Raw genomic sequence first — 27,841 nt, forward strand, 5'->3', positions numbered from 1 at the left:
CCATGCACTGAAGAGGACGATTGGCCAGATTACCGGGTGAGGGAGGGGCCGAAGAAGACGGCTGGGGAGCCCATGCACCTCATGGGGCTGATGAAGCCCCCAGAAAACGTATAAATACAGCCCATTCATTTATCTTAGTGCCTTTAAAGGGAAGGTTCAGGGACACCTTGAAAAAAATAAAAAATCCCTATCCACTTACCTGGGGCTTCCTCCAGCCCATGGCAGGCAGGAGGTGCCCTCGCCGCCGCTCCAGAGGCTTCCGGTCGTCTTCGGTGGCCGACCCGACCTGGCCAGGCCGGCTGCCAGGTCGGGCTCTTCTGCGCTCCAAGGACGGGCTCTTCTGCGTCCCACGCGGGCGCGCTGACGTCATCGGACGTCCGCCGGGCTGTACTGCGCAGGCGCAGAACTACTGCGCCTGCGCAGTACAGCCCGGCGGACGTCCGATGACGTCAGTGCGCCGGCGTGGGACGCAGAAGTGCCGGGCCTTGGAGCGCAGAAGAGCCCGACCTGGCAGCCGGCCAGGTCGGGTCGGCCACCGAAGACGACCGGAAGCCTCTGGAGCGGCGGCGAGGGCACCTCCTGCCTGCCACGGGCTGGAGGAAGCCCCAGGTAAGTGGATATCGATTTTTATTTTTTTCAAGGTGTCCCTGAACCTTCCCTTTAAACAACACTTGGACCATTTTTCACCTTATTAGTATTTGGAAATTAAAGATGCAAGAGGAAAATAAAAGAAAACTTTTAGGCGAGGGAGTAGTGGTCGCGAGGGGGCCGGGGCAGGCTTATGCGACCGGCACGCTATACCCTTACCGGTCAGGATATAATCTGGGCTTTATTCCAAGTGTAGAATCCAGCATTGCATCCACCGTCTTTTCTGTGCTGAACGTTCATTTTTCATAGAGGATCGTTGTGAGAAAAGTGTCCCATTTATCTTACTTACTGTCCTGTTCAGAACAATATGATTTGAGCCTTATTTCAAGTGACCGGGACAAATGGCCCTGCTGTCTCTGCGTTCATATTTTAGGAGCAGCGATCTGTCATTACCTGGCGAGACATTGTGCGGATCAGCCCAGAAAAATGGCTTAGGACAAAAGCTAGAACTGGTTTATAGCAACAGCATGGATTTCTGGAAAACTGCTGTGTTGTCTGTCATCCAATCTCCCATCAATCGTTCCACAGACAAAGTCGTGCTTTTATTTTATATTTTCTCCCCAGCACTTACGCCCGTCACAAGTACAAAGTGTTCATTTAAAAAAAATGTTATTTTAGAAAGGAGACACCGCAGTCTTAAAGGATACCACAACTGACATGTGGCAAATTGAGATAGACATGGGTATGTACAGTGCCTAGCACACAAATAACTATGCTGTGTTCCTTTTTTTCTTTCTCTGCCAGAAAGAGGTAAATATCTGGTATGTAAGTGGCTGACTCAGTCTTGACTCAGACAGGAAGTGACTACAGTGTGACCTTCACTGATAAGAAATTCCAACTATAAAACACTTTCCTAGCAGAAAATGTCTTCTGAGAGCAAGACAGAGATAAAAAAGGGGGAATTTCTTATCAGTGAGGGTCACACTGTAGTCACTTCCTGTCTGAGTCAGGACTGAGTCAGCCACTTACATACCTGATATTTACCTCTTTCAGGCAGAGAAAGAAAAAAAGGAACACAGCATAGTTATTTGTGTGCTAGGCACTGTACATACCCATGTCTATCTCATTATGCCACATGTCAGTTGTGGTATCCTTTAAGTGATACTGAAGCCAGGAGATGAAAAAAGTCACATCTGAGAGGGAAGGGTCTGTATCCTATAGTAATGGTTAGGATGGAGGCCCCCAATGTATGTTCTATTTTAGGGTTTCAAAATATAAATAAAAAAAAAATAGAGGTACCGTAATTGCTTACCTCTCCAGAAGATAAAAACACCAGTTCAACTGGGAAAAAAGTTTTTATGTAAATAAGCAATGTGACAACGCGTTTCACAGGTACTGGCCCGCTTCCTCTGGTCAATAGAAAATGCCTTGATAGCATAGGGCATAGTGTAGGCGCCTCTAATCCTACACCTTTATTATTTTTTTATTTATATTTTAAAACCCAAAATAAAACACACATTGGGTGCCTCCATCCTACCCACTACCAGTCAGACCTCCTTTGGAGGTAATAGCTTTGCAGTTTTTTTGGAAAGTCATCGTACTACAGGAGAGCGACCATCCAGCAGGACCTGGAGTACTGAGCAGGGACGGTTTATTCCCTGCAGGCCTATACGGTGGTTGCAGGAACTGCAACCCACCTTTCTGAGTATATATTTATATACTTTTATCCTCCCTACATCTGACTATACTGCACCATTGGGCTCCTGGTCTCTCCCTGCGTCTCATCTAGGTATTCTTGGCCCTAACAAGAATCCCCAAAGAAAACCCCCCTATAGCTGAATCCTGCCCCTCATTCCAGCACTGTCACCTCCGTTGCACGTATTTGATCAAGTGGTTGAATACACCGCCTGGGATCCTCGGAAGCACTTGCATCCCCGAGTGCTTACAAAGACATGCATAGGCGCACACTCGCGTATGCGGAGCACTTAGCCCCGAGGGCTCCTGGTGGTTGCAGATTCAAACGGGACATCGCTGGGACTAGGACACCGTGAGAGCATCAGGAAGGTTCTACAAGATCCAGAGCCTTCCTTTTCCATAGTGAGTAGGTGACTTTTTGTTTTTCCCCTCACTACAGATTTGCTCTTCGCCTCACGCACTACGGTATATGAAACTCAGCCGAGGGGGGCAATAACTACCGCCTCTGCTAAGAATCTAGCCTATGTACAGCAGCCAGCGATTATCCTGGCAGTCTGATTTGGCTGAGCGCCGGCTGAGAGCGTTGTTCTCCCTACCCGCCGCGGAACGTCCCTTCCGCACCACTCTGTAGGCCCTCCTACTTCCTGCCCCCACCCCTGCATAGCAACAGAACACATTACCAGCTCACAGGCTAGCAATAATTCTGTGCAGTGTCAGCCTTGCAATGTCACCTGGAGGACCAAGTCCCGATCCCTGTCGGACCACATGCCTTATACTTGTTTACGAAGCTTAAAAGGAACCCGAGGCAAATGGAGGCTGCCGTATTTATTTCCTTTTATACAATGCACTTTGTATGGCTGTCCTGCTGATCTCATTCGCTGCATTAGTTTCTGAATCACACACCAAAAACAAGCATGCAGCTAATCCAGTCAGACTTCATTCAGAAACCCCTGATCTGCACGCTTGCTCAGGGTATATGGCAAAAAGCGTCACAGGCAGGTTCCCTTTGTGCAGCATCAACCCTAGATTGGGCAATTTCTGACACAGGCCCTGCAGGAGGCTGGTCCATTAGTGGACATATCTGCAGCGCACACTCAATGGCAAACCTAAAGATAAGCAAGCATTGCTTATCTGGCATTAACACAATAGTTTAAAAATGTTGGTTTCGCTAATGGTCAAAGATAATGATATGTGGTCTTCCATGTGCGTGAAATAGCCAAACAAACATCCAGCAAGCAAAGAGTTGATCTGATCTGCGTGTCGACAGCGCGGCTGTGATTTATGGGGGCATAGCAGAGCGCAGGGGGAACTTAGGGGGGATTGAGATAGCAAGAGAGGCTAGGCAATATAAGCAGACCCAGCCTCTGTGTGCAGATAGCATTGTCAGAACCCACCTCGGGTTCTCTTTAAAAAGACCGTAATTAAAGTAAAATGCACATAAGCCCTTATGTTCAATTCACTTTTTCTCCTAGGTGACATTTTTACACCTTATCAGTAAAATACCTTTTAAGCCGCCAGCAAGAGGGAAAATACTCCGACTTTTGACAGCACTTTTCCTCCTACTTTTTGTTACTTTTTCATTCGCAGAGTGCTGAAAAGCTACTTTAAACAGAAAATGGAAAAATGATCTCTTAGGAGAAAAGGTGAATTTAATTCAGGCTATGTTGTCTTCCTCTGATCTTCTTCTAAAAGGGCTTTGTTTCTCAGCCTTGTTACAGGATGTATCTGTTTCTAAAAGATGTTTGCCAAGGACCCTCCTTTTGTGAATATCAGTGACTCAAGTAACCTCTGACACATACGGTATATATTTCTAAGGACCAATTCACAGGGAAGGTCTACACCTTGATAAATGACAGCGGCGCTTATTGATTAAAGGATACCCGAGCTAAACCATACAGTAGAATGGGAGGAGCAGGCAAGTGTATGAAGTAGCCCTCATGTCCACTGCTTCCTCCGTTCTCTTCCGTCACCCTCCTTTTGCTCGCAAATGCCCCACATAACCACTTCCTGGCCGGATGGGTTGGGCATTAGTGCACTGGCCCGGCTGTGCGCATCCTTTATCACGGCCAGAACGCAAAGTACTCCCGACCAGTGCCTGTGTGCTGAAGGGCCGACCAGGAAGTGGGGGTGCGGAGGGTTACAGGCAAAAGGAGGCTGACTGAGGGGAGCAGTGGGCATGACGGCTTCTACATGCACATGCCTGTCCCAACCCCCCCCCCCCCCCCCCCCCCTTCATTTTTTTCTGTATGCTTCATACGTAATTAACGTTTTCTCCTGAGTTTTCTCCTAGGTGATATTTTCAAACTTGTCAATTAAACGTCTTTTAAACCACCAGCAAGCAAAAGAATACTCGAAAAATTATCTCCTAGGCGAGAACTCGGGAGAAAAAGTCAATTGCATATGGCCCCTGGCGTCTGTGAGGAGAGTGTGTAAGTCAGAAGCAGCAGCATTCACCTCAATGCACTGACCGTTATAAATAGTACCATTACTTCAGCAGAAATAACAGCACTTTTATGGTATTATTTACTGCCATTTTCGTTAGGAAAGGCTATTCTGAATCACTACAATGGCTTTTATTTATTTATTTTGGCCAAAGTGGTTTTGTTAGTTGAAGGTGAGGAGAGGTGAGATGTGAAAAACAACAAATTGATGATGTGGAATTTCAACACCGCCTTATAAATAAGCTTGTTAGAGATTTCAAGATGTAACAATAAGAGGGCTTGGCCAAGAGTGTGCTGATAACTGAAATGGAAGGATCGTTTTTAACCTCCTCCCAACCGCCTCATGCCGACGGGCGGTGGGAAGGTGGCGCCGCCAGGACTGCCTAACAGCGAATGGCATCAAGTTGTGGAGGCGGAGATTACCAGGGAATGCGTGCGCATTTCCTGCTGAGTTACGGAGCCAGGGATCTGTTAGCCTGCCAGCCGTGATCGGAGCTGGCGGGCTGTTAGTTTAAAAAAAAAAATAAACATTTGTACAGTGCTGCGATCTAGCACAGCGATGTACAGGGGACAGCCCTGTCACTTAATTGTCCCTCTGATTGTCTCACAATGTAATCCTTCGCATAGGCTGATGCCTATGCAAGGGTAGTGTAGTGGATGCAGTCAGGGCCAATTTAGGGGAGAGGTCGGGAAATGGGGAAAAAAAGGATTACATTTTTTTTTTTAATGATTTAATAAAATAAAATTCGCAGCAGCAATCGGAAACCACCAAAAAATGCTGCATTAGTGGCAAAAAAATTAGGTAAAATTCATTTGGGTGGTAAGTTGTATGGCTAAACAATAAATTGTTAAAATGGTGCTAAATTGAAAAAAAAATCTCCTGATCACTAGGGGGGTATAAACCTGTGGCCCTCAAGTTTTAATACAACCTAATCATAAAAGGCTTTGGTTGTTGTCTTCCCCATTGTACCTTCATGCCACATGCAATGATGCACAGGGTACCACATCAAACCTGAGGAGATACACATGGGCCCTGGTGGGCAGAACCAGTGAAGGAACCTCACTTAGCTGAATACATGTTCAAGTCTTTGAAGAAAAGGATACATAAGTCTTCATGCAAATCTAAAAATGGGGGAGGGGGTTCTCCTCTGCCCCCCTCCATTATGATGCACCGACCCTCCCGAGCTACTTCCTAGTCGGGAGGGTCGAGGAAATTTAAAACATTTTACACTTGGGAGGTGGCAGAGTCTATTGGGAATCGGTCTGCGGTGTATGGACAAGCAACAGATCCGAGAGAGGGATCTGTCTCATAGTCGGTGCACCTTTACAATTTAACTTTGCCTCATGAGGTAACATGAGCCTAATTGTTTTAAGTTGCAAGCTTCTACCCCACAAACGCTAACAGTAAACACTTCTCCACTTAGCAATCCCATTTTAGATGTTCTGAAGGAAATTAATTTGGAACATCGTCTCGTAGCTGTTCTGTCAGATGTCTGGGACACAGTCGTATCACGAGCTTGCTTTCATGCTGATGCTTCTCGTCTGAACAGTTTATGTAGAACATATTTTTAATTACCTCAGCTCAGAGACACACTGCTGCTTTGTCTCCGCAACCAGATTCAGCCTGACGGGTTTGTCAGACGCCGTCTGTTCTGTCAGAAAATCCAATTGTTCCGTATTAAGCTCTCAACCAAATGCTTATCTTGTGATGGCTGACTAATAGGAACTGATTAAATATTAACAAAGAGAACATATTGTTTTTAAAAATGAAGATGTCATTTTGGAACTGTGTGTTTTACCTCTCAAGTGTACCGCCACCTGCTATGAATTCTGGGTGACAGCTGTCCAACGGAAGACCTTATTTCTTATTTATGAATGTTGGTTCCTCTGTTCGGCTCTGTCTGAACATTATATGATCTCGGGTTTTAGTGTAATTCTGAAGTGCCATGGGAATAACAAGACCAAGGCCTTTTTATTGACAACCCAAGTACATCGCAGTGTAGCAAGTATGTGGGCCCAGACCTGAGTTCAACAGAAAATATGTTTTTCAACTTACTTGCAAAATTCCCATCTTTCTGCAGGAACCCTCAGGGCTCGTTTCCACTATCGCGAATCCGCATGCGTCCAACGCATGCGGATTCACACATGTAATGTAAGTGGATGGGCCTGTTTCCACTCTTGCGTTGGGGATGTGCGTTTTTTCAAGCGGTGAAAAAACGCACAAAAGAGCCAACGAATTCGCCTGCGAGTGGAATGCAGGCGAATCGCACACAACGTATTTAATAGTAAAAACGCATGCGTTTTTTACATGCGTTTTTACCCGCGATTTCGCGTGCGATTTCGCTCCTTTTTAATGTTATTTTGCCCTGGCAGTGTCATGGTTAATTTCGCATGGCACCCTGCCATGCGAAATCGCACGCGAAATCGCGGGTAAAAACGCATGCGGAAACGCATCCGCATGCGTTTTTACAAGCGTCGGAATGCTTAGAAATCGCGTCGCAACAGTGGAAACGAGCCCTCAGGGGTGGACCTACTATTAAGCCATCTGAATCACATGATTCAGGCTGCAAAATCTAGAGGGCAGCGTTTGGACAAACAGTTTAACCACCCTGGCGTTCTATTAAGATCGCCAGGGAGGCTGCGGGAGGGTTTTTTTTAATAAAAAAAAAACATTTCATGCAGCCAACTGAAAGTTGGCTGCATGAAAGCCCACTAGAGGGCGCTCCGGAGGCGTTCTTCCGATCGCCTCCGGCGCCCAGAATAAACAAGGAAGACCGCAATGAGCAGCCTTCCTTGTTTTGCTTACATCGTCGCCATAGCGACGAGCGGAGTGACGTCATGGACGTCAGCCGACGTCCTGACGTCAGCCGCCTCCGATCCAGCCCTTAGCGCTGGCCGGAACTTTTTGTTCCGGCTACGCTGGGCTCAGGCGGCTGGGGGGACCCTCTTTCGCCGCTGCTCGCGGCGGATCGCCGCAGAGCGGCGGCGATCAGGCAGCACACGCGGCTGGCAAAGTGCCGGCTGCGTGTGCTGCTTTTTATTTGAGCCAAATCGGCCCAGCAGGGCCTGAGCGGCAGGCTCCGGCGGTACTGGACGAGCTGAGCTCGTCCAGACTGCTCAGCAGGTTAAGCCACCTGGTTCCTGCCTGCTCGCAGCTCTCCCGCCTGCCCTCCTGGAACACAAACCACCTTCCTCACCTGTGCATCCCAGAATCCCCGTCCTTATTCATAAGCAGGTTTGGTGTTGAGGCATGCTACGGTAAAAACCCAGGTCACTGCTACTGTTTGACTGCAGTGATTGGACCAATGAGGGGTGCCATGGTCCCGCCTGCGAGACCATCAGCACCAATTAACAAAAAGAATAGTGTAGCGGCTGTGAATGGCTGGTCTGGTGCTGGAGATAATTACCGAACACTAGCTGAAATTAATGAATGCTTTAATCTTTGTGAATTGCAGTGTCTTGAGTGATTTACCTCACTAGTCGGTAATTTTACTTGTTAAGTGAATTGGCATTTGGCAAGGTGATCGGTAAAATCAGCTGTTTTCTGCATTACTGAATGCGGTGATGCTAGTGAATTGAGGGCATTGTAAATGATAACACTGTCCAGAGGTATCTGATCTGGCCAATAGAGTTTTCTTCCAGCGGAGGCACCCGAGGACACGGGCTGCATGACTATGAGCAGTATATTGTGGAATTCTGATTGGTTAGCTGTGGACCTTGGCTTCACCACTCACATGGTGCCACACGTTCTCCTTCCCCTGTTTATTGGAAGGCCAGGCATAGCTAATCTCACACTAGTACGGAATGCTGTAAATAATATTCAAGCAGTGCCAATCTATTACTGCACTGAAAGAGGCTTCTGTCCTGAACGCAAGTCATACGACCGTCACAATTCTCCTCTGTTGTCCTGATTATCATATGGTCGTTCCCTAGCAAGCGGGCTGTTTGTTTTCTGTCATTTACATGCTGGGGATGCATACATACTGGAGGCAGTACAGGGTAAGAGCAGAGAGCTATACTTTGTAAAGTAACTTCTGTGAAGAAAACTGCTAGATCTGGTTAGGGATGTAGAGTCCATACAAAAATCAACTGACACCGACTCCTCTGTTTATGAAACCTCCGACTCCAGGTACCCCAAAATGGCTCAGACTCCACAGCCCTGCATCTGGGCGATATCATATCTTGTTTTCCTAGTCTGATTTTAAATATAAGTAGGTTTTTATTACATACCTGAAGGTCAATATCAAAAATATTTTTTTTTTTATAGAGTGGGGAAGTGTTAAAGTATACCGAGCACCTGTGTGGCCAGGAAGCTAAGCACCCTCGTGAAGATGCATCGGCCAATCATCCGCGATGAACGATCGTTCCCAGACGCAAAGAGAGAGCAACATTTTAGGCTGTTGCATTTTTAGGGGGCGTGGTTATAGATAATGGCAGCTGGTGCTGTCTAGTTTTCTTTGTCTGCCAGTAGTAAAAATTATGACGTCCAGACTCATTGTGGGTCAAAGTATATGAAAAAAATACATGGCCAATATCAATCATTACTTGATGTAACCCTAAGCAATACTTACCTTCTGTTGCCACCATTCCCAGCTATATGGCTCTTGGTCTATACAAGGGGTGTCAAACTCAAATACAAAGTGGGCCGAAATTGTACACTGGGACCAAGTCGAGGGCCAATCTCAATGTCTACTGGCCACCATCCTCCATTATAAAGTTCCCAGGTTTCTAGTGGCCCCCCTCCAACCCCTATACAGTTCCCTGTTATCTAGTGGTCCCCTCCCTCCCCTATACAGTTCCCTGGTGTCTGCTTGCTCTCCTCCCTCCACTATACAGTTCCCTGGTGTCTAGTGGTCCTCCCTCCCCTGGTGGTCTAGAGTGAGCCAAACATAATGCAAAGTGGGGAAACCACTTGAGGGCCAAATTTAATGGCTCTAAGGGCCAGATTTGGCCCACGGGCCAGAGTTTGATATGTATGGTGTATGTATACAATCTGAAGTTGGAAACAGTGATCTCTATATTCAAATGTGTGAAAATCTATATTCAGTTGTGCTACGTTCCTAGTCATCTGTTTAATCTCAGGATTCTAAATGTGAAGCTGCTGGTGTGGAGAGTCGCACGGTAACATGGCAGTGTGAAGACTGCGACCGCGAGGTGTCAGAATGTGCTGTGTGGTGGTTACAAGTTGGCTGCCGGAATAAAAAGTATCCTCTTCTCAGCAACACACATAAGTAGCTCTTTTCCCAACAACTTTGGGTATTTTTTGCTTATAATAAAAATTTACCTAAAGCCTGGCTTTTCTGAGGTTTTGAATATTTCACATTTGCCATCCAGCAGATGGATCTAGAAACGTGTATTTGCTTTAAACATAATTTCCATTATCCTCTTTCCTCTGTTCCTTTTTTTTTTTTTTTTTTTTTTTTTTTTCACAACTACTTGACAATTTTCTGTGCCTTTTTTTTTTTTTTTTTTTTTTTTTTTACCACCAGTGGTGGTTTTTTACCATAAGGCACAGTAGGCTTGTGCCTACAGGCGCCTGATGATGTAAAGGTTGCTCACTCCTCTCCCCAAGTGCCTCCCTATCTCCTTCCATATGTAGAGTCCCAAAAGGAGTGTAAAGGTTAGAGGTTAGTCACCTGACTCTCAGCATTCCACTGATGAGATCTCCCGTCAACTGGGGGAACCTCTAGCTACCTAATACTATGGGTCACCTCTAGCTACTTAATACTACTACTGACCACCTAATACTAAATGGCATCTGTAGCAACCTACCCTGGTCATGGGAAGTAAGGGAGAAGTGACAGCTGGGCCAGCCTGCACACTTGCGGTGCAGTTCGGTGGGGGTTTGTAGGTTCATGGAGGGCGGAGTCTGGGGTGCCAGAACATCTGTGCCTATAGGCTCCTGTGATGTAAATCCAGGCTTGATCAGTGGCGTTTCCTCTTGACATGTTGGAATGCATGATTTTGTTTCACATAATTTTTCAGGATTCATTGTTGGAAAATGGATCTTTGTAGGTTTAAATGTCATAAACTGTGCTCGACCCACCCAAAAAAAGGCACCCCCCCACCACCACGACCACCACTTTAAAATAGTATCCTCAGCGTACCTAATTCCCAAATGTGCTTTATTCACTGATGTGGCTGGATAGTGTGCTGAACTCAGAACTTCCCCTCTGCTCTAAAATATAAGCAACAGCATAATAACCTTTAATACTAAATAATAATAATAATAATAAAAGAAAAACATTTCTTTGTTACAGCTGATACAAATCCTGCAATAAATCTGCAGTGTTTATACTTCCTGCTTTCATGGAAGCAGACATATTGTTAACATCCTGTGCTTTCAAATAAGCTTATCTGCCGTGGCAGTCAGCTGACACGGGAGAGATCAAAATACAACTTGTGGTTAGTCACAGATGAGGGGGAATTAGACAGGGTAAACTCTATACATAAACTAAATACATACAGGGTGCATTTCTCTTATGTTTTACTTTGGTCCAGTGCAAGAGTACAGGTCCTCTTTATGGGCTCTGACACAGGAGACCAGGGTTTGAATCTCAGCTCCTCCTGTTTGGTAAGCCAGTAAGCGAACCTTGGGCAATGCTCCCTAACAATGCTACTGCCTATAGAGTGTGCCCTAGTGGCTGCAGCTCTGGTGCTTTGTCTTGTCTGTGTCTTGATACAATGTACAGCACCTCAGAGAACACTGCTGGGCTTCTGTCTTGTGGAGTGCCAGTCACTGCTGCAACCCATCTCCCCATCACCAGCTCCCCAACGAGGACTTGTAAATTAACATACTAATCAAAATTGCCTGACATCATGGTTAGATCTGGACAGGCAGGGATTGGTGTACAAATTGTATGGCTGCCACCTACTGGTAATTAGTTGCTATAACAAGTAATTTAATTTTACCAGTTTACAAATTTTGCAGCGTTTGAACCTAGTGCAACAATCTTTTTCTTTTACCCAAAGGAGCCTGCAATTTAAAGTAGAGCTGGACTCTTGCAGAGGACAGCAAGGAAAGCATAGATGAATGAATGAATCCCTGTATGTATTTAGAGAGTATAGCTTGTCTAATTCCCCCTCATTTGTGACTAAGCACAAGTTGTAATTTGATCCCTCAGCTCTGTCAGCTGGCTGCCTCAGCAGAGCGGCTAATTTGTAAGCACAGAATGTTAACCCTATGTCTGCTTCCACGAATGCAGGACGTAGACACACTGCAGATTTATTGCAGGAGTTCTGCAAGCTGTAATAAAAATGTTTTTCTTTATATACTATTATGCTGTTTCTTATCTTTTAGAGCAGAGCTGAAGTTCTGAGTTTAGGTCCACGTTCGTCTTCCTGCCATGCTCAGACAAGCACAAAAATGATTAAAATTACGTTGGTTTCTAACTAGCTAATACCCCTTAGAGTATTTATTTAAAATGTGGTAAGAAGCCAGTTGGGCCAATCAGTCAGAGCAGGTACTTGGGGCGCAATTGGCGGGCCAGAAATTGGGCACTGCCATAGCGGCCAATGTCAGTTTTTATAAATGGCGGGTAATTGAGGTGCAGGAGTAGTTATACTATAGCCAAACTCTGGGAGTGGCTGTAGCGCCAATCTCTGGTTAGTGGGCGGGGATTAGTGCTGGAGCGCCAGAGATTGGCTGCTGTGTAGCCAAACCCCAGATAGTGGCAGCGAGTCCTGTTAGCGGCAATGAATAGCGGTGATGTTGGGTATATAGGTAGGGGTTAGATTAGTGTTAAGGCTCATACACACGTCCAGCATGCACACAACCACATGACAAACCAAGCCTGACAAACCACATGACCTGTACGTATACACCCCTAGACTGCTAAACGACTAACTCAATTAACTGCACACGCAAGAGGACTGATGGACTACACATTCAAAATAGTCTTTCAAACACCTTGTACACACACACCAACTGCGCACCAACTGCATGATATCAAACCAACATAGATCCAACAGTTGTATGGATCAAACTGCCTGTTATCAGTTACTCGTAAAGTTGTTTGCACGCATACACATGCTTGATTATCATCTTACAGACTAAAGTCATGCCCTATACACACGCTCAACAGCGGTCTTTTATGCTTTCACGACTTTTGTTGTGAAACAAGTTGAACACCTAAAAAAAGTTGTTTGCTATTGTTCAAAGAGCTGATAAGAAGTCAACACAACTGTTGTATTGACTTCTTATCAGTCTTATCAGCTCTTTGAAAAATAGCAAAATACATTTTTTTAGGTGTTTCAACTTGTTTCACAACAAAAGTCATGAAAGCATAAAAGACCGCTGTTGAGCGTGTGTATCAGATGATATTCAGGCTGCAGGTTGGTCCGTGTGTACTTAGCTTTAAGTGTGAGGATAGGATAAGATAGGCCGATGGTAGAATCTATGTTTGCCCCAGAAATGTTTTCCAGCCGGGTGGCATGAAAAAGTGGCCAAGTGGAGCAAACCAGGTGAATGCAGCAGGGCTGTGTAGTCTGTACAAAATTCACTCAACTTCAACTCCTCAGTTTATGAAACCACCAACTCCGACTCCAAGTACCCAAAAATTGCTCCGACTCTTTCGTCTAAGTTTTACAAAGGCTTGGTTTAAAAATCATCCGACTCTGACTCTTCAGTTTATTGAAACCGACTCTGGGTACTCAAAATTGCTCAGACTCTGACTGACTGCACAGCCCTGGAGTGTTTGGAATGAAATTTTTCTGCGGAACTCTGCTTACAGCATAGGAAGAGGATGGGGAGGTGAGCCGATGACAGCCAGGCGCTCACCAAAATTAGCTGGGTGGAGCACTTGGCTAAGAGAGCCTGGGGAGAATACTGGGTAGAATATCTGTACCATTTCCGATATTCTGCTATCGTCAATATCTTGCCCCCAACTTAACGCTCATGTACGCCTGTCCGTAGGGATGATCACTGAGATTTTCCAGCTTGTATACAGAATTGTATGCAGCTTTGAATTAGGCCAATCAAATGCATTTCCTGCAGATTTTTCTTGGCCCAACACTGCATACAGTTTGTTGAGCCCGGCGGGGGGCGGCTCCACATATTTATAGATTTTATGCTGAAATCTATTGAAAATTGATTGCAAATCTGCGTTACAGCGTGTGGCAGTAACAGATGCCTCTCTGATCAGAGAATCTATCTGGTGGTCACCTATAAGCGTATGGCCACCTGATCGTGTCCTGAGTTCTCTCCAGTTCTGTGTAATATTTCATACAACTAAACCTAAATCCCCCCTTCCTGATGCCTAACCCTAAAAAACCCTTCCTGATGCCTAACCCTAAAGTCCCCCTTCTTTATGCCTCACCCTAAAGTCCCACTTCCTGACACCTAATCCTAAAGCCCCCCTTCCTGATGCCTAACTTTAAAATCCCCCTACCTGGCGTTGCATAACCCTAAAACCCCTCTTCCTGACACCTAAGCCCCCCTTCCTGACGCCTAACCCTAAAATCCCCCTTCCTGATGCCTAACTTTAACTCCCCCCTCTCCTTACCTTATTATTTTAAAAAGGGTAAATTTAAAAATGTTAATTTCAAAATCAAAGTAAGTTCAAACACTATAACTTTCTAATTTTCAAAACTGTATTTATCGTGCACGCAAATTTCTGCTTTCAGCACCCAATATCCGATATGTGCCGATATTAGCACCTGTGCTGGTGCCCAAATTGTCCATTAGCCGTGGGCGCCAACATTTCCTGCTTCCCCAGGTTCAGGCAAAGGGAGAGAAAGTGATGCCTAATGATGAGCTGTTTTGTCTTTCAGGGTGGCCACATAAAAAGTAATGATGTCTAATTTCCGTGATTAGTAATGCACTTTAATAAAAAGCCATTTGATCAGACAGGGATCCTCTGTACACTGTGTGTGTGTAATGTATACTTGTAGACAGTAGAGGGTGCTGCAGGATAATAAAATATTTGCAAGTGCTCCATATTTTAGTACAGTCCACGTGCTGCAATTTAATTTGATCTGCTGTTTGCTTTGTGAGGCGATTATCAAGGCTTCTAGGCAGGTTTTATGAACCAACTGCGTTAGTGATTTCTGATGGCCTGCTGAGGAAAACACCAACATGAAAAATACAACACTCCTGTGTTAAGCGTACGAGAGGTATCGCCACCAGGAGACTTGGGCTCAGGATACAGCCGGTATATGGCTGATCCTGCTGCTGCACAAGTCCCGGCCGTGTTAAATACTATTTCCCCCTCCAGGCCGCCATGGATGGTGGGGAATGAAATAGTTCAACTTCCAGCAATCGTTGGAAGCCGAATTATTGTGTTTTAAAAGCAACTTCAGCTCCATCTTCTGACGGCGCGAAGTTACTCCCTGTGCACTGCTATAGCTGTAATTCCTATTACGGCCTATGGTGGCGCCGGCTGCGCCCAAGTCTCCTGCGCTGGATTCAGCATGTTCGTGTGTTAATGTTTGGGTGAAATTCAATTTGCACAAATGGAGGAAGCTACGATTACAGTTACGGCGCTCTTCCAATCGAAGTTGTGCTCGATCTCAAAATCATAGGCGTGGCAAGTGGAAAAGGTCCCTTAGGGGGGTTTTATCCTGAGTTTTATGTGCTCCTGCTGCTCCTCTGCCTCTTATACTTTTAGTAATAGAGCCTGAACGAGCCTGCAGATTAGAGGTTTCTGACAAGACTAGCTGCATGCTTGTTTCAGGGGTGTGATTCAGACACTACTGTCTAGAAAGATCAGCAGTACTGCCAGGCAACTGGTATTGTTAAAGTGTACCCGAGGCGACATGAGATAAGCATGTGTATGTACAGTACAAAACATTAATAACCAGGCTGTTTGACTTGTTTTATTTTGCTGCCTGAGAGAGTTAATTTCTAGGCATGGAAGTGACAGCTTCTGTCTCGTCGGGAGTATAGTGTAGTAAACATCACTGAAAAGATGAAATTACAGCCATAAAAGTTTTTCTGGCAGAATTCAACATCTGAGGAGAGGGAGAGATGAAATACATGAACTATTGACCTATTTCTAACTCTGGGATACTTAATAGGCTGCCACTGATAAGACACAGTAAAACTTTCAACCTACTTTGTAAATGTTTAAATATAGAAGAAAACCATGGGATACTTAAAAAAGGGTCAATTTTAGGAATAGGAGGATAAATACAATTATTTAACTCATCAGTTTATTTTCACCTCAAGTACACTTTTTAAAAAAGAAATAAATATGGCAGCCTCCATAACCTTCTCACTTTAGTTTTTTTTTTAGTTCCAAAATAGAGAGCTATGGTGTGTGGTGTCTGAAGAATTTGTAGCATTGTATTAGCTGTAGATATAAATAGTTGCCACTAGATGGCAGTGTTAGCTCTTGTACTGTAGTAAAGGTTTAAATTGTCAGTGCAAGCGTTCTAGTCATGTTTTGGACTAGTGACAAGCACTTGTCACATCAGTGGACTGCAAATAATTTGCGAGTCAGTCTTTCCAAATTAGTTTTTGAAAGGCAGATCAGATGTCTCTAAAGCAGATCTTTATAGCTATTTTTTCCCCTTGCAATTGAAACCAACTAACGAAAACTTAAAGAGAACCCGAGGTGTGTTTAAAGAATTTTATCTGCATACAGAGGCTGGATCTGCCTATACAGCCCATCCTCTGTTGCTATCCCAAACCCCACTAAGGTCCCCCTGCACTCTGCAATCCCTCATAAATCACAGCCGTGCTGTGAGGCTGTGTTTACATCTGTAGTGTCAGTCTCAGCTGCTCCCCCGCCTCCTGCATAGCTCCGGTCCCTGCCCCCGTACCTTCCCTCCAATCAGCAGGGAGGGAAGGGATGCAGGCGGGGACTGGAGTTCTGCAGGAGGCGGGGAGAGCAGCAGACTGACACTATAGAGATAAACACAGCCAGCTCTGACAAGCTGTTTGTCAGCAGCTTGGCTGTGATTTATGAGGGATTGCAGAGTGCAGGGGGACCTTAGTGGGGTTTGGGATAGCAACAGAGGATGGGCTGTATAGGCAGATCCAGCCTCTGTATGCAGATAATATTCTTCAAACCCACCTCGGGTTCTCTTTAACCACTTCCGGATTCTCGGAGCGTATATACACGCCCCTGAATCCAGAAGTGTATACCATGGAAACGGCCGCTCGTATGAGCGGCCGTTCCATGTCAGTTCCCGGAGGGTGTCTCCGTGAACACCCTGCGAGCCGATCGGCGGCTCGCAGGGTAAATGTAAACACACGGGGAAGATCTTCCCCGGTGTTTACATGTATACGGCGCTGCTGTGCAGCAGCGCCGTAGAGGAGATCGGCGATCCCCGGCCTCTGATTGGCCGGGGATCACCGGCATCTGATAGGCTAAAGCCTATCCCATCAGGCGCAGGACGGAAATCCGTCCTGCGCCGCTCACAGGGGGAGGGAGGGAAGGGGAAGGAGGCCAGGAAGCGCTGCGGAGGGGGGCTTTGAAGAGCCCCCGCAAGCGCAAGCAGCCGGCGGCGATCAGACCCCCCCAGCAGGACATCCCCCTAGTGGGGAAAAAAGGGGGGGAAGTCTGATCGGCCTGGCTGCTAGCTGATCGGTGCTGCGGGCTGGAGAGCCCACGCAGCACCGATCAGCAAAACATAGCGTGGTAGGGAAGTGGTTAAAGGGGAACTGAAGATAGAGGTATATGGAGGCTGTCATGTTTATTTCCTTTTAATCAATACCAGTTGCCTGGCAGCCCTGCTGATCCTCTGCCTCTAATACTATTCACCATAGCCCCTGAACAAGCATTCAGCAGATCAGGTGTTTCAGTTGTTCAGACTTTAAAGTCAGATCTGACAAGACTAGCTGCATGCTTGTTTCTGGTTTTATTCAGATACTACTGCAGAGAAATAGACCAGCAGGGCTGCCAGGCAACTGGTATTGATTAAAAGGAAATAAACATGACAGCCTCCATATACCTCTATCTTCAGTTCCCCTTTAAGGCCTGTTGTATCTCTGAGGAGGGTCACGTGATCAGCCAAGCAGCCAATGAAAACATAAAGAAGGCAGGGCCTTAGTTCAGAAGACTATAGCAAATGAATTAGTCATTTTTTGGAATGAAATGATGTGTTTGGATTACCCATTGACATTGTGGCCTTCTAGTGAGGTTCAGAGTAGCGAGACCTTTTATACCCATAGTTCAGCTACACATATAGAGGCGCCTACATTCTACTCCTTATGCTGCTAAGGCCTTTTTGTATTGACCTGAGGAAGCGGGCCATGACCTGCAAAATGCATTGTCAATTTTTTTATAAATATTTTTTTCCAGTTCAACTGGTGTCTGGGTAGATTAGGTAGCTGCCCCCCCCCCCCAGTATAGGTTAGGTAGGTGCTCCCCAGTATAGGTTAGATTAGGTAGCTGCCCCCCAGTATAGGTTAGATTAGGTAGCTGCCCCCCAGTGTAGGTTAGATAGGTAGCTGCCCCCCCCCCCCCAGTGTAGGTTAGATAGGTAGCTGCCCCCAGTGTAGGTTAGATAGGTAGCTGCCCCCCAGTGTAGGTTAGATTAGGTAGGTGCCCCCCAGTATAGGTTAGATAGGTAGCTGCCCCCCAGTGTAGGTTAGATTAGGTAGCTGCCCCCCAGTATAGGTTAGTTAGGTAGGTGCCCCCCAGTATAGGTTAGATAGGTAGCTGCCCCCCAGTGTATGTTAGATTAGGTAACTGCCGCACAGTGTAGGTTAGATTAGGTAGGTGCCCCCCAGTATAGGTTAGATAGGTAGGTGCCCCCCAGTATAGGTTAGATAGGTAGCTGCCCCCCAGTGTATGTTACATTAGGTAGCTGCCGCCCAGTGTAGGTTAGATTAGGTAGGTGCCCCCCATTATAGGTTAGATAGGTAGCTGCCCCCAGTATAGGTTAGATAGGTAGCTGCCCCCAGTATAGGTTAGATTAGGTAACTGCCCCCCAGTGTAGGCTAGATAGGTAGCTGCCCCCCAGTGTAGGTTAGATTAGGTAGCTGCCCCTCAGTGTAGGTTAGATAGGTAGCTGCCCCCCAGTGTAGGTTAGATAGGTAGCTGCCCCCCAGTGTATGTTAGATTAGGTAGGTGCACCCCAGTATAGGTTAGATTAGGTAGCTGTCCCCTATAATGGAGGGGGGAGCCGGAGCCACGGGGAGGGCAGCCCGACCCCTCTCTCCCTCTCCTCTCCTGGGCCGCCCTCCGTGCTCCCCCCTCAGATGCAGAGCGAGCAGCCAGGAAGCGCTGTTTACAACTCACCTCCCTGGCTCCAAGCGCTGCTCTCTCGCCGCCGGTCTTCTCCTATCTGCCTACATGCTGATGCACACGCTGCTTCTGGCTAAACAGGAAGCAGCGTGTGTATAAGTGTGTATACAGAGAGGAGACAGGCGGCGAGAGAGCAGCGCTTGGAGCCAGCGAGGTGAGTTGTAAACAGCGCTCCCTGCCTGCTAGCTCTGCATCTGAGGGAGGAGCACGGAGGGCAGCCCAGGAGAGGGAGGGAGAGGTCGGGCTGCCCTCCCCGCGGCTCCGGCTCCCCCCTCCATTACAGCGCCCCCTCCCAACAGCGCCCCGGGCGGCGACACACCCCGCACGGCCCTAGAAATGGGCCTGCCGTGCGCACTCGTCCGTTCCTCCGGATGTGGTCTGCGGTCTTTTCCAACATGCTCCAATTTTCCGGACGGCTCCTCCGTCCACCGGGCTTGGAGCAAGACAGACTGGCTGGGGGAGAGCATTTCAAAGGAGAGATGATGCTCGTGAGAAGTCCTGAATGTGTGTGTGAGAGGAGGAATGTGATTTTTTATTTTTTATTATTTGAGAATATAAAGACATACAAAAAATGGACAACATTGTCCGTACATCATACACTGATGACTAGTATCTTCTTGCAAAAGATAAACATAAAATCAAAGTAAAACTGATGCCGAGGAACCATTCGATCATGGCATATAATCTTTATGCAAATGTTATCTCTTTTGATTGGGTTACCTCAGCGCACAAAAATTAAACCTCAACTTTTAACCCTTTGGAGCAGTGGTTGGAGCATTTTTGGGGGCCTGGAGTCTGGTTTCAATAAACTGAGGAGTCGGAGTCGGATGATTTTTGAACCAAATCCATAGCCTTTGTAAAAATTAGACTAAGGAGTCGAGGAGTGGGAGCAATTTTGGGTACCTGGAGTCAGTGTTTTCATAAACTGAGGAGTCTTGAGTCGGATGATTTTTGTACCGACTCCATAGCCCTGTTTTGGAGTAAAAGAAGAAAGTAGAAGAAAGTTAAAGGAAGGAGGAAAGTAGGAAAAGAAAGAGAGGAAAGATGAAGTACAGTTAGAGAGAAGTCAGGCCTGCTTGGAATATATAGTAGAAAACGGGTCATAATAATAATAATCCTGTCATGGCTGATCACAACATCTTTAAAGTTGATCCGAGAAAAACTTTTACTCATTGCATAGTTGTGTTCCTTTCATATAGTTTATGGTACATTCCTCAAGCCAAATACTAAAGAAGCCTCGTCCACAGCTCCTCCAGTGCCTAGGCATTCTGAGAGCCATGTAGCAAGGGCTTATGGGAGCTCAGTCTGGGCAGGAGGAGGAGGTGTTACTAGCCAGAGATTTCAGAGGCAGAGGGGAGGAGGAGAGGGGAGTGAAGTTTTCACAGGCTGAGAGGGTGGAGATGCAGATCAGCTTGCCTGTGTGTAATGATCACAAGCAGAACATGGCTGCTCTCATTGTATCAAAGGAACAAATAATCATATACGGTACTGTTTGCAGCTAGATTTGCTGTGCAAAGTATCTAAACTTTAGATACGATACTTGTTATAGTTAGTTCTGCTTTAAGATGAGGTGAATGAGACAGTATCCCAGACTTTAAAGAACCTTAGCATGTTATGAGAAATACCATTTTTTATCACTAACAATCTCTCTGCAATGGCTTGTCCATGCTGGTTCCACCAGGCAGTATTATTAATTTGGTCATGTTTGTGACGAGACAAGTTTGATTTTAATGTCAATCTTGCTCCGTTTGTCTGGGCATTGAAACGCCTGCGTTTTGAATGAATAGTGTATGGACGGCCTCTTGAGACTTAGCACTGATGACTATCCGTCTCTTTGTTCTATGACAGGTGCTCAGATCAGCTGCTTCGCCCCCAGCACCTTCTCCTGGAGACAGGCCGCCTACGTGGACTCCTTCTGTTGGGCCGCCGTCCAGCAGAAGCACTTGTCACACAGCGACTCCGGAAACATCCCTCTGTGGCTTCACAAGGTAAGAGCCATCAAGAATAACCTTTCAGAGCTCAGCCGTGACAGTGACTAATCCAGGTCCAGCAATCGCTGGCAGGCACTCAGGCCTCCGAGGCTGCCTGTGCTGATAGAAGACGAGCTAATCCTCTGTAAGGATGGGCTGAGGGTCTTTATATAAATGGCTGACTGGGGACCAATTAAAGTAAGAACCAGTCACATAAAAGCAAGCAATAACAGAGTGGTCTGCCTCTCATTCCTTGTTATTTCTTGCTTCAGCCAGAGTTTCGTATTGTCATCCTGCAATGTGCTCTCATTTGTCAGCCAACATTACTGCTTTAAGTGTAATTCAGATTTTCTTTAACCGGTTCCTGACCGTGCCCTGTTTGGAACCTGTTAACCCTGCCAGGGCATAGATTGCACTGCTCTCCTGCTGTTACAGCCCACTCGCTCTGCAGTCACTATGACAGCAGAGCTCTGTGAGCCGGTCAGGAGCTATTTTCATTGGCTTCTGACTCCGTGATCGATGTGAGCCAATCTCATTGGCTCACAGTGATCACAGGGTCAGGAGCCAATGAATCGGCTCCTGACCGGCTCAGAGAGCTCTGCTGTCATAGTGACGGCAGAACGAGTGAGCTTCAGTGACGAGAGAGTGGCGTGATCAACAGTAGTGGTGGGTTTGTGTGGCATGACGTCGGTAGGCCCCAATTTTTTTAATTAAAGGGCCGGGGACCGCTGGTACCGAAGTGGTTCCATTTTGCATTGGATATCTTATTGGTACACAAGCCTTCGTTTTTTTTTTTTTTTTCTAATAATAAAATTAATGTTCATTTGAGCTCACCGGTAGGCATAGGTCACAGACGCCCCTTGTTAGGGCTGGAGCACACTCAGATGGTAATCTCCACGCAATTTTGCATTACGAGGGAAGCCATGGTGCCCGGGAGGCTGGAGGAAGCCCCAGGTAAGTATAAATAAAGCCAGCGTACCATCTCAGGTATGCTTTAACCCTTCCAAGGAGAAAAATACAAATATGAACACAGCCTTCCTATATGCTAAAATGACACTATACATACATGTTTATCTCCTCATGTTCCATGTTAATTCAGGTACCCTTTAACCCCTTCCCGACTGCCTGCTGCCAAAAGGAGATTAGCGGAGATCGCATGCTACTGATGCTTATGAGAGCGATCACTGTAATTGGATCTGGGGGGGGGGGGGGGGGGGAGTAAAAAAACGACAGCGGCAATCAGATGTCACCAGCAGAAAGCTCTGTTGGTGACAAGAAAAGGGGGTCAATTTCATTTGTGTGCTGCATCGTATGGCTTTGCAGCCATTTTAGGACCACAGGGTTACACCTCCCTAGTGGCCAGGTTATTTTTCTACAAATTAGTGCTCTGTAGCTTTAATAGCTCACTGCAGAGCCACAGAACATTAGAAGCAAAGAAAATAGTATATAAAAAATATAAGGTGCAATGGTTAAGGGCTCTGCCTCTGACGCAGGAGACCAGGGATCGAACCTCGGCTCTGCCTGTTCAGTAAGCCAGCACCTATTCAGTAGGAGACCTTAGGCAAGTCTCCCTAACACTGCTACTGCCTATAGAGCGCGCCCTAGTGGCTGCTGCTCTGGCGCTTTGAGTCCGCCAGGAGAAAAGCGCGATATAAATGTTATTTGTCTATTTGTCTCGTCTTTGTCATATATGATTTTTTATTTTTTTTTATAACATTTCATCATTCTCTAATAATTGCAGTTTCCACAATACACTCGGCATTTTAAATGATTTCACAGAGCAAACTAGTGACTCTAAACTTTTCTTTGCAGAAAAACCATAAACAAAAAAGAAACAATGAGACAGTTGAGATTAGTACTTCAAACGACAGTGCTGTCCACAACCTTTACTAAGGCCTAGTGCACACCGAGCGGTTTTTGGAGCGATCCGCCGACCGCATCCGCCTGGAAAAACGCTTGGCTAATGTATTGCAATGGGATGGTGCACACCGGCGGTTTAAGGTTTTTGCCAAGCCGCAAACGCGCCTCCTGCTGCGCGTTTGCGGTTTTTGGAAGCGTTTCGTCCTCAATGTAAAGTATAGGAAAAACGCAAACCGCTCTGAAAAACGCTACTTCAGAGCGGTTTGCCAGGCATTTTTGTTACAGAAGCTGTTCAGTAACAGCTTTTACTGTAACAATATGTGTAATCTGCTACACAAAAACGCACGCAAAACCGCTAGGTATGTTTAGAAAACCTCTCTAAACATACCTAGAATCGCTCTGAAATCAGCTCCCAAACCCCGCTAGCGTATTGCGGATCTGCTAGCGGTTTTGGTGTGCACTGGGCCTAAGTCGCAGAGCTCAAAGAAGCTCTTTGCATAGATAACTGAAGTTTCTTAACTCTTCCTGTGCTGGAAACAATATGAGACTCATATCTGTGCAAATAATGTTTTATTTCTTAGCTGTACTACACATACAAATCATTATATCATAAGTTTGTTTTCACTTCAGATTCCCTTTAAAGATAGATTTACCCAATAAAGTAAAATTCCACTTTAGTGAAAATTTCATAGTACTGTATACAATGACAGGCAAAATACATTCATAACAGAAGTTGGCTAACTGTCCCTCTTTCTGGTAACCAGGAGTCTATGTTGACTAACAGCTACATAGTTACATAGTTATTTTTGTTGAAAAAAGACATACGTCCATCGAGTTCAACCAGTACAAAGTACAACACCAGCCTGCTCCCTTATATATCCCTGCTGATCCAGAGGAAGGCGAAAAAACCCTTACAAGGCATGGTCCAATTAGCCCCAAAAGGGAAAAATTCCTTCCCGATTCCAGATGGCAATCAGATAAAATCCCTGGATCAACATCATTAGGCATTACCTAGTAATTGTAGCCATGGATGTCTTTCAACGCAAGGAAAGCATCTAAGCCCCCTTTAAGTGCAGGTTTAGAATTTGCCATAACGACCTCCTGTGGCAATGCATTCCACATCTTAATCACTCTTACTGTAAAGAACCCTTTCCTAAATAAATGGCTAAAACGTTTTTCCTCCATGCGCAGATCATGTCCTCTAGTCCTTTGAGAAGGCCTGCAACTCCACCTCAAGGAATTGGTGTACAAATGTTTGTTCTGCCCACGATGCCACATGAAGTACAAAGATGCTCAGTAGGTTATCTGGCCACCTGATAGGCTGGGTACCAAAATTTGCAGGAAGATTGTTAATGAGCTCACAATTCTTATAGACGCATTTGCTGTTTTCTAGCCACACCCCCTTCAGCACCTCCCTTTCCTTAACTTATTTAATGTCCTAACTAGATGTGATGTGCCTGGATATATGTATTTTGTTCTTGTTACTGACCCCTGTGGCTAGGGTCTAATTCAGTGCACTCCCTCCTTCCCCTGTATGTGTTTGTCAGCATGCACACAGCTTATGCTGGTGTATGTGCATGGTGCACATGGATACATAACGTTAGCTCCCTTGTGCGATTGGTAAGATGCACTATCTGTCCCAGGAGAGGACGTCAGGATGTGTGCTCCTAATCCATTGATAGGTTTGATGCAATGAATGTGTTTGCATGTCTGCACTATGCATGTTACAGGGCCAGAGTTAGGACACCTATGTTTACCTGGGTACTTCTACGCAGTATAGGTGACTAAGCATAAGAATGCATTCTTCTGTGAACTAAGACCCCGGCTTTTAACTTAGCTGTAGGGATAACAGTTGTGCCTGGTTGAGTGAATCTGTGAATGCATTTGTTTGAACATTTGCATGCGAGAGTGCGAAGGGTTAATAGATTTTTTTCACGATGCCACATGAAGTACAAAGATGCTCAGTAGGTTATCTGGCCACCTGATAGGCTGGGTACCAAAATTTGCAGGAAGATTGTTAATGAGCTCACAATTCTTATGGACGCATTATGAGGTACCTGTGTATTAGCGTGGACCTCATCGGACTGTGCTTTTTCCGCCTGAGCGGGTCCGTGCTTCTGCACAGGCGCAGTGCGGCTGCGCTTTTAGGGCTCGTTTCCACTATCGCGAATCTGCATGCGTCCAACGCATGCAGATCCGCACATGTAATACAAGTGGATGGGCCTGTTTCCACTGTAGCGTTGTTGAGGTGCGTTTTTTTCAGCGTGAAAAAAACGCACAAAAGAGCCAACGATTTCGCCTGTGTCGGGAATCCGTGCGAATCGCCGCTAATGTATTTAATAGTAAAAACGCATGCGTTTGTTACATGCGTTTTTACCCGCGATTTCGCGTGCGATTTCGCACCTTTTTCAATTTTATTTAGCCCTGGCAGTGTCATGGTTAATTTCGCATGGCACCCTGCCATGCGAAATCGCATGCGAAATCGCGGGTAAAAACGCATGTGGAAACGCATCCGCATGCGTTTTTACAAGCGTCGGAATGCGGCCGAAATCGCGTCGCAACAGTGGGAACGAGCCCTTAGGGTCCCATCTCTGGATCGGCCTGGCTGCAGAGAACAGGGGAAGCCTTGTGAGGATCCAGAGGCTCACCCTCCTGAGGTAATTATTCCAATATGCCTGTAGCAAGCCTCACAGGTTTGCTTTAATGCTGTGCAGACATGTTGATCCCAGTTATGATGTCCCTTCCTTACAGCTTCGTCACAGACATGGCAGCTGAGTGATGGAGCTTTTCTTCCTTCCTCTCTGCAGTTTTTTCCATACATCCTCCTCCTTGTGGCAATACTGCTCTACCTGCCGTCCTTATTCTGGAGGTTCACAGCCGCCCCTCATCTCTGCTCAGACCTGAAGTTCATCATGGAAGAACTGGACAAGTCGTACAACAGAGCCATCAAAGCGGCCAACAGCAAATCCAGCAACAAGAAAGAGGGCACCAGCTCCCCTATCTCCCTGAACGATGGCGTGGCCCAAAGGTGAATGCCGTCATCTCATTTCATCTAGTTTAAATAGAACCTAGGCAGGCAATGGGCATTTAAAGACACTCTGAAGCCAATTTAAAATCTCGTTTTTTTCCTTCCAGGTATTTTAAAGTGACTCTGTAACAAAAATTACAACGTTTTTTCTACCATGCTACAAGTTCCTAAACCTATTCTAATCTGTTCTGGCTCACTGCAGCACTTTGTACTATCAAGGTCTATGTAATAAATCAATGTATCTTTCCCCTGTCAGACTTGTTGGCCTGTGTCTGGAAGGCTGCCAACTCTTCTGTGCTGGTCTGTTCCTCTATGCACACTCCAGTGTGTGTTTTATTTACATAAGCCAGCAGCTTCTCTGCTATCTTATCAGTGATAGAAGAGAGCTGGATAAAAATCCTCCTCTGGAGGCTGTGAAAGTAGCTGGTCTGTCACATACTGAGGAATTACAAACACAGGCACAGGCAGAGCTGTCTGCAGGAAGCCTGTAATGTTCAGTGCATGAGAGAAGAAGGGGACAGAAGGTAAACACACAAATGATCTTTTGAGATTCAAAAGGAAAGATGTATACAGCCTGCTTGTGTATGGATGTATTTTCTGTGTGTGGACATATTGTACATCAATCTACTTCCTGTTTTGGTGGCCATTTTGTTTGTTTATAAACAAACTTTTTAAAACTGTTTTTGACTACTTTTAATGCGGCGGGGAGCGGCGAAATTGTGACAGAGGGTAATAGGAGATGTCCCCTAACGCACTGGTATGTTTACTTTTGTGCGATTTTAACAATACAGATTCTCTTTAAGGAGTCTCAGTAAACCTAAAATGCTGCATTCCCGCGGCAGAACGAGGGGTTCCAAATCCCGGGGTAAACATCCACGACTTTCTTGGTCATGGGTTTTGCTGCTCGGGGAGGCAAAGCTTCGAGCTGTAGCTCTGCCTCACGGACGTCAATTTGCCAGCGGATCTTCGCCTCTCCCCGAGAGGGGCGTGGAGAGGCGGCGATCGGCGCAGATTGACTACAGTAGAGGCAGAGCTTCAGAGCTAAGCTTTGCCTCAACACGGAAGCGCTGCCTGAAATTTGCCAGGAGGATTTGGGGGTCTAAACCCCTCGTTTTGCCACAGGAATGCAGCGTTTTCGGTCTACTGATACTTCTTAACATACAAGGAAGGTAAAAACAAGATTTTAATTGGCTTCAGAGTCTCTTTAAGAAATACTAGTTGCCAGGTTGCCCTGCTGATCCTCTGCTTCTAATACTTTTAGCCATAGACCCTGAACAAGCATGCAGATCAAACGTTTCTGACAAAAATCTGATAAGATTAACTGCATGCTTGTGTGATCCAGACACTACTGATGCTAAAAAGATCAGCAGGACAGCCAGGCAACTGGTATTGTTTTAAAGAAAATAAATATGGCAGTCTCCATAACTTTCACCTCCGGTTCCATTTAAAGGGTACCTGAGATGAGTTAAAATGTATACATTCCTGGGGCTTCCTCCAGCCCCTTTCAGGCTGATTGGTCCCTCCCTTTTCATCCTACGCCATCTAGATCCTCCGCTATGGGTCCTGCCTGCATCCTCCGCTATGGGTTCTGCCTGCGCAGAACTCTCCCGGCGACTGGAAGGCAATGGGGGCCAGGCCATGCATGGGAACTACGTTCCAACTGGCTGAAATACCAGGACCCATAGCGGAGGATCCTGGAGGTGGAGCAGGATGGCGAAGGACCTATCAGCCTGAAGGGGGCTGGAGAATTTCGGGGGTTTCAGACAATAAATACTACACTGTAAATTAAATAATGTTTAGATATATCGGGGCCATGTAAAATGTCTCACCAAGAAAAGAATCTGTACTCGCAGTGCACTTCATTGCTAAATGTTGTTTTGCATTTATCGCCAGACTGAATTCTAAGTTCCTTAGAACCCAGACTGACCCAGCCAAATGAATTGTGGGAAATGCACCTAGTGTGTTGAACAGTACCCAGCAGGTATCCATGCACCTCCCCCATTCCCTCCTTCTCTGACTGATTGCCAGTGAAAACGGAGAAGGAGATTGAAGGCGAAAAGCCAC

General features: G+C 46.1%; 1 protein-coding gene across 1 annotated transcript in view; it reads left to right on the plus strand.

Annotated features, from left to right (window-relative positions):
- Window positions 1–27,841, plus strand: part of PANX1 (pannexin 1) — a 63,787-nt gene that overhangs the window by 29,134 nt on the left and 6,812 nt on the right. Inside the window, exons 2-3 of the mRNA XM_068266819.1 lie at window positions 20,768–20,907; window positions 25,557–25,777. Coding sequence (XP_068122920.1) covers window positions 20,768–20,907; window positions 25,557–25,777 — 361 coding nt within the window. The remainder of the gene's footprint in view (window positions 1–20,767; window positions 20,908–25,556; window positions 25,778–27,841) is intronic.

Source organism: Hyperolius riggenbachi, chromosome 2 (assembly GCF_040937935.1).
Source record: "Hyperolius riggenbachi isolate aHypRig1 chromosome 2, aHypRig1.pri, whole genome shotgun sequence".
In the NCBI taxonomy this organism is placed as follows: Eukaryota; Metazoa; Chordata; class Amphibia; order Anura; family Hyperoliidae; genus Hyperolius; species Hyperolius riggenbachi.